At 35.9% G+C, this 8023-nt stretch overlaps 1 protein-coding gene across 1 annotated transcript in view; it reads left to right on the top strand.

The window, feature by feature from the left end:
- LOC124365912 (putative elongator complex protein 1) overlaps positions 1 to 6606 on the top strand; it is a 59394-nt gene extending 52788 nt beyond the window's left edge. Inside the window, 3 exon segments of the mRNA XM_046822034.1 lie at positions 3958 to 4128; positions 4504 to 4695; positions 6494 to 6606. Coding sequence (XP_046677990.1) covers positions 3958 to 4128; positions 4504 to 4695; positions 6494 to 6521 — 391 coding nt within the window. The 3' untranslated portion in view covers positions 6522 to 6606.
- The last annotated feature ends 1417 nt before the right edge of the window (positions 6607 to 8023 follow it).

Raw genomic sequence — 8023 nt, 5'->3', positions numbered from 1 at the left:
AATGTAATCATTATTCTCATTATTAATCTTGTTATCTTCCCATTGTTTTATAGTGCCATACTCATTAAATGTTGACATTGAGTCATTAAAATCTTCCATAAGCATAACGCCTTGTTGAGTGGTGATTTCACATACGTGCCCTTCATTTATTGCCATTACAAACTTCATTATAACATTTGTATTGTTTATTTTCATATTTATTGTACTATTATTAAAGTTTAGCTCTGCTTTCCATAATACTAGCATATCCATTCCTAAAATCACTGGTTTGACAAGATGCGATACTATAAGGAATTGTATGTGAGTAGTCTCGTCAGCTACCGTGATAGGTACATATATGACTCGGTTGATTCGTTTTGAAACGTTTCCAATAGCAGTTTTGATGGTAGTATTGGCTAGAGGCAGTTCTTCAAATGGCTTTAATGATTGTTGGTTATCCATAAACCAAGACTCTGACAAACAAGTAATAGATGATCCGGAATCAATTAAGGCATTAGTTTCTACATTATTAATTCTGATGTTAATTTCTGGACATCTTATTTGTATAGGATTAGTTATTAGTGGATGTTCTATTTTTTCCTCAAAAAGGAAATCTTTATCACATATTATGTTGTTAACTTGAAATTCACTACTAGGGTTATAGTTTGAATAATAATTCTGATTTAAATATCCGAGGTCGTTATTTTCTAGCGCTTGTAGTTTCGTATTTTATTTCTGGTGCGATGTTTCCTCGGTTCCGTTCTACAGCGCGCAGCCGTTTCCCGCCGCTGGAACGTCTTCGCTGCGGTCGTTGCCGGGTCTACTAGAAGGTAGATTTCGAGCATTTTCTCCCTGCCGCACGATAGTGCATACTTGTGCCTGTTCTGTGGTGGGGTAATGTCTATCGTTTCCTGGGTAGTAGTGAGTATTCTGTCGATTTTGGTAGTGGTCTTTGTATGGTTGTGTCTTACTCTTGAATTCATTATCATTACGACTGTTGTATGGGTGGTAATAGTTTTTGTTATGTTGGTTTCGATCATTATAATGTTGATTTTGTCCGTGATATTGATTCCTTGGCTGATATGCTCTTTGTTCAATGTTATTATGTGGTGTGACTGGGGATTGGTGAGGTTTCTGGTGTATTGGCTTATAACCAGATGAATTGTGATTTTGGGATGAAATTATTTTGTTCCGTTTTGGGCCGTCTCGGATGTCTTCTCGTTGTAGTAATCGTTCAAACTCTTTAATGGTGTTAATGTTTTGAACGCTCCGGCTATCCTGAATAATTTGTTCAAAACCGTTCCGATAAAATGGTGACGATTTCTTCTTCGGTTAATAGTGGGGTAATCGATTGTAGTGTGATAACACGCTCGGTGAAGTATTCAGCACGAGTCAATGTTCCATTATTCTTGTAATGTTCTGATTCTATTTTTGCACGTATGCCGCGTTGCACATCACGACTCCAATAAATTCTTGTGCAAAATCCTCCCAGTTTTTAATATCGTGTTTTATTAATTGGAACCATCGTGACGCGTGACCTTCGAGACTACTTTCTAATATGTCAATGAGATGTTCAGTGTTAGATGTGTGTGTGAGTTGCACACGACCTATATTTTTTTCGTAATACCTTCTAATTTTTTGTAAAAATTCCATTGGACTGGTAGAAACGTCCGTTGAATTTTGGCACTTGTCTGTCTACAGAATCTCCTCCGGTACAAATGACTTGCAATGGTTCACATGGTTTCGTCTCAATTTGAGATTTAGATTTTATATTTTCTAATTCACATTCATATTTATTAATACACTCGGCTAGATTGTTTATTCTATCATGATTGTTTTGGATTTGTGGTTGAATTTCATTTATAATGGTTTTGATTTGTATTTTATTTGTTTCCGCGTTTTCATGTCGTACTTGGTCTATAGCATTTTTTATTTCAAAAGCAATTTTATTTTCTAGAGTTTGATTTTTGTTTTGTACCGATTCTAATATCTTGAACTGTTGGTTATTCATCTGTTGGTTTACTTCTTATGTTCTTCAAAACTATGATTTAATTCTCCTCTAATGCTGTCAGTGGATTCTTTAATTTTCAGGTCTATTTTTTTACGGAATTGATCTTGATTGTCCCTTATAGCGTTCAATTCATTTCGGAATTCAGTTTGATTATCCCGCAGTTCATTAATTTGTGTCTCGAGTGTCTCCCTACAAGATTTGATTTCATAGCTAAGTTCGATTTTAGTTTTAGAAATACAATCACTTATTTCGTTTATTTTTGCGTTTAGGTTTTCGTTTAACTCAGATTTAGTGTTAATCAAATTTTCATTAAGTTGTTTTTAAAACCGTTCATGATAGCATGAAGAGCTGTCGATTGGGATTCGTCAGCGGTTTGTTTATTTGACCTGTCACTGCCAATGGCATCAACTGATTGAGTATAATGAGAATGTTCAACTACAACGTTTAGTGTGGGAGGCGCAGTAGCTCCATCTTCACGTCTCTGCAGGGAATCAGGGAAATTTGCCGCGTAGGTGTTGGTAGCACTGTTTTCATTCATCCGTGATTGGTTGTCGACCGCTGTGAGAATGTTGACTTGGTTTAGCGCGAGGAATTGTGGGAGTTTGTTCTGCTTCTTCTCTCTGTTCGCTTTCGTCTTCGATACCGGGATTAATGGCGTCTTTGTTTACGTTTAGCACTTGGTTATTTTCCATATTATCTGTTGGGAATGGGTACCGTTTAGGGTATCTTAAATTAAAATCACGGGACATTAATTGCGATAAAAGATAGAATAATATTACAGGACTAATGTATTGTTAATTAAATGTTTAATATAGTGAGTTATTAAATAACCTATAGCCTATTGACAGACAATATGAATAAATGACAACTAACTACGTACAGTACTTATGTCTAGGCTATTGTTACGATCTAGAAAATTGTCTCAAATCAAAGATTATAAATATTTCATTAAGCCACTACGTTGGACGCCAATTTTTGTAATGTCCTACTATTATTATACACTTTAAATAAATGGTTAAACTTAATTTGTATTCTGATGATTATAGCTAGGAATAACAAATAACTCAGTATGATATAAATGTGAACTTTAATGATGATAAATTAATTGACACAAGTTTGAATTTTGAAACAAGATGGAGGATACAATAATGGTAAATTTTTTAAATACAATTCTTAATTTTTAGGGCAGGGTGGTCGTGCTGGCTTAATGAAATAGAAATATTGGGTATTTTTTTAATAAAAGATATTGTAATTTTGAAAAATAATTGTTGTTAAATTTTAATTATATTAAAATTGAATTATTAGCCAAATCGAATGTTCCTGGGTTTTTTATGTCCTTCCAATGAATCACTATTAAACTTAAAAAGAATTTTCTCACCCAATGTCTGTCTTCTGCTTCTTTGTACTTCAGTGATAATAAGAATTTAATAAAGTAACCTTTCAAATACTGCTGAATAAATGTAACCAGTTTCTTTATAATAATAATCTTGCTTCACTTCTTCCAGATCCCTCTCTCCTCTTCACCTTTCAAAAATCTGCTCTCTTCACTCTTCAACAATCATCCCTGCACACTGTATCACTGACTTTAGTTCACTTTATAACTTTTGAATTTTATATGTAATAAGGTGGATTTTGATTAATTTTGATTTCGTATTTATTATTGTTTGTAGTTAAAATTTGAGACAATTTATAAATAATTATTCCTTAATTATTATTACTAATAAATTTCTAAATTAAATTAGGCCTAAGTATTGAAATGGATGTGAGATGGGTGTATGAAATGAGTCATTACAAATTTAGTTGTACTAAAAATTTGCTTTGAAGTTAAAAAAACAAAATTTTGTACTTGGCTTGGTCTATAGGATTAATGGATTTATTAGTGCTGTGCGAAGGGTTAAAAACCTACGATTAGTTGGTGTTAGGCTACATTCTGAACACGTGTAGAAGTGACTAGTGTCTCATTCCAGGTACAAGCAGATCTGTTTGCTCTACGGAGATCATCTGTTGAACAAGCAACTCTACGAGGAGGCTGGCTTGATGTATCAGAGAGGAGGGGATGTCGACAAGGCAATCACAGCTCTCACCCGGGCAGGCAGTCTGCTCCAGTGTCTCACTCTTGCAGCTAAACAAAACTTCAGGTCAGCCGAATTATGTAACATGACGAGTTCATTACATTCCTTATTTTTCACCTAATTATATTTTTTTATATTTCCCAAAAAGTTGTTCACAAGTGTTTTATTTGTAAAATGTGGAACATTCAATTTATATAAATGTGTGGAATTTTTTTGTTAGCTTCTGTGTGTCTTGTATGAATTTTATTCCTGTTTCAATTAAATAAATAAATATTACAGAACTACAACATTTCAAACATTAGTTTTCAGAAACAGTCATACAATAAAATTGACACTTATTTTTAAGATGCCAAAAATACTCTGGTACATACTGTACTGTTTGTCAAGTTTGTGTTGTGCTGTGCTGCCGTGTTGATGAAATATGAGTGATGTGTTACACAGCGAGGAAGCCTTGGTAGAATTTCACCTGGCGTTGTTGTCAGCACTGCTGAACCAGGAGAAGCATTCTGAAGCTGCTGAGTTACACAGCCTGATGGGAAAACATGAGGAGGCAGTCTCGTGTTTGGTGGAGGGCCGACTGTGGTCTCGGGCTATCTTCCTGTGTCATCAACACAAAACAACCGCAGCTTGTCGGTCAGTCTTAGATATTTACTGGATTGAATTTGCAATACACTCAAAAATATTTAGATTCCACAACAGTTAAACACATTTGTGGTAAACATCACTAACACTGATTACTATTTACATTCGTATTTACAATTTTAAAAGCCAATCTGGCTTACAATTTTGAAGTTGCATAAGTGAAATATTACATAAAGTTCTATTAACTTAAATGGCTGTGTGTTAGTAAATTTTATGAATATGTTTACATCATACACACACGCACGCACGCACACACACACACACACACACACACTATACAGGATCATATTCTAACCAGTAGATAGTGGAATTTTCAAGTTAAACTTTTTTCAATGTCTAAATTTTCCAATGTAAGCTTTTAGTTTCATTTTCTGAACAAACTAAACCTTTTGGGCTATAAAGGAGAAATTTGGGATATTAAAACAATCACTTTTTGGTAAGCGATGGAGGAGGAAGCAGGTGGTTGAGGTTGAAGATTTATTTGAAGTTAACTTTAGAGGACTTCTTCAATTTGGCGATCCACTGATATTTCAATTAAGAAGGTTGTAAGAGAGGGCTTAGACCACTCTGCTGGTGAAAACAGTCAATTGCTTGTTCACTTCTAGAAGTTACAATATCAGTCCATTTTGAGGCTTACAGTATTATACAGTGTAGCAATCATTAACGAAAGTTGGTTTTGTCCTTGTAGGTCCGAAAAGCCATTTTGGGATGTTACTTATCAGTTTTAAGTCAGTAGTAGCATGATTTTGGCAAAATTATTTATTTTCCTTGAACTTTTCTCAAGAGAGTTGAAGAATTTTAATGAAAAAGCAATTATTGAATGTTATTGGTGATTTTATAGTCACGTCCCAGTCAGGTGATTTATTCACCTAATTCAGGTTTCATTATAGAAATTCAAACTTTTTGCTACAAAACATCCCTTAGTACCTGATTGGGAAGAAAACGTTAACTTCCTTGCAGTGTAAAGGAACTTGTATCTTCCATTTCACTCTTTCTAATGTAAGGAACAGCTGTCACTTGGTTTGAGTAATGAACTGAAAGACCAACCTATGCACACCAGTGAACCAGAAGCATGAGGGCCGTCGGATCTGTGACCATCCTGTTGTGCTTACCCATGATCAGGATCACCACATTATCTATCCCTTTGCAATTATATCAATGCCATTAAGGCTCTAGAGCAGATCGTCTACCACCAAGTTTCACAGAGGAGTCAGTACTCCTCTCGGACAACATTGTGTTCTTGGCCATGACACTCACCATGAAATAAAGCAGTAACATCTGGTTTGAAGTAGGGCTACCACTCAGCCACAGAAAATGCCATCTGACTCATGAGCACCACATCAATGAAATTTTGGTATTGTCAAAGATTCCTTGAGTGTCCAAAAAGGAGCCAAGTACAACTCTTTTCATCCTCAATAACCTTCCCAATCTTTATCTACGTTATTTCCTGATTTACAGCACAATCAAGGAATATGTCACTTTGTCATTGGCTTTGTAATAAATGTCATCAATACGGCCAAGTGCCGTTTCTTGTGGAATGTTTTAAAAACTTTTGATCCATTGGCACGAAACTTATAACAGTCTTTGCACAAGTTTCTTGGGACAGTATCATATTGTATGTACTTTATTAAATTCCAGGGACATTAAGTACAAGCTCCTTAATTTTGAAACATCAGTTTTCATAAATTTATTTTGTCTGACAGAATACCATCCACCTAACTAGGCTAACTACTGTGGCCTTCATCTTAAATGTTAATGTGGTTTTTTTTACATATGGTCATATTTTCAGAATCGTTGGTAAAGCCAGTTCTTCTTGAATCCCAGAGTCGCTCAGTCATGGATATTCGTGCAAAGGTGGCAGATATGGAAAAGCACTCGACCAGACTGCTTATTGTGCGGGGGAACAGCAAGCTAATCCAGACAGAAATTTTGGTATGTATACACAATATTTTAGGCGAATTCTGAGTTGCATTAATGTTCAATAGACTAAACTCAACATTCACTTCCATTTCATCTAGGATAGAAAATTCACTATTTAGAATCAGAATCAGAAATCATTTATTAGTCATATTCCTTGAGAACAGATTAAAAGTCAAAAAGTAGTGTTTGTGTTATAATGGTGTAAGTGTTGTGTTTGTGATACTTAGTTTCTGGCATGATTTTAGTCAGTCCACGGTTGAGGGTCCCTCCTCCAGTTTTTGAATTCTTCCACTGTGTAGTAGGGACGGTCGAGGAGCCAGCGTGAGATCATTTTCAGCGTCTTTCCTTTCTTCACTTCTTCAGGTAGGATGTTCCAGAAATTAGAGCCTACATATGTGGGTTGCTTTTCAAACATTGCCAGTCGATGTATTTGCATGGTAAAGTTTATTTGCTGTTCTTGTGTCATGATTGTGAGTTTCATTACCTCTTGTTGGGTTTTGTTACCGCACAGCAAAGAGTATTGTTTCCAGTATATATGAGTCTATTACAGTGATGATTTTCTGTTCCTTGAAGGCCTCTCGGCAGAAGTCTCTGGGTCCCAGACCAGTGAGGATGCGAACAGCTCTTTTCTGGAGCACTAGGAACTCTCTGGAGGTTTGCCTTGGAGGTTCCTCCCCAAACCACAAGCCCATACCTGAGGTGCGACTCGAAAATGGCATAATAAGCAGTCTTCACCATGTCTTGATTGCAGACGTGAGTGAGTCTCCTCAGTACATATAGGGCAGAGCTAAGTTTGCTGCATAGGTTTTTTTTATATGGTCGGTCCATGTTAATTTGTTGTCAATTGTGACCCCAAGGCACTTAACTTTTCCAATTTGTTCTAGGTCTGGTAGCACGCATACCTCTTCTTTTGCTCTTCCAATGAATAGCTGCTGGCTCTTTTTTTCATTTAATATTAGGTCATTTCTCTCACAGTATTGTTGTGCCATATTGACAGCAATGTATGACCCAACCTTAATGTGTGCAGGTGTTCTGTTTTTCAGTAAAAGCACTGTGTCATCCGCATACATTAATGTTGAGCAGAGATTATTTAGGTAGTCTGGGAGGTCATTGACACAGATGATGGTAGAGAACAGGTCCTAGGACTGATCCCTGTGGGACTCCTCTCTGTATGGGCAATGGTTTTGACTTGAATTTCTTCTTTACACCATTTGTAATTCTAGTTATTTCAACTGTTTGGTTCCTTCCTAGTAGGTAGCTTTTGAACCATTTGGCAGTTAGGCCTCTGACTCCCAGTTTATTCAGTTTACTTAGTAACATCTCATGGTTGATACAATCAAAAGCCTAGGAAAATTGCTGATGTTGAGTTTCCTTCTTCTGTAGCTTGGATAATGAATTC

This window comes from Homalodisca vitripennis, chromosome 7 (assembly GCF_021130785.1).
Source record: "Homalodisca vitripennis isolate AUS2020 chromosome 7, UT_GWSS_2.1, whole genome shotgun sequence".
NCBI classification, from domain to species: Eukaryota; Metazoa; Arthropoda; class Insecta; order Hemiptera; family Cicadellidae; genus Homalodisca; species Homalodisca vitripennis.
This window is presented reverse-complemented; position numbering and strand designations above follow the sequence as displayed.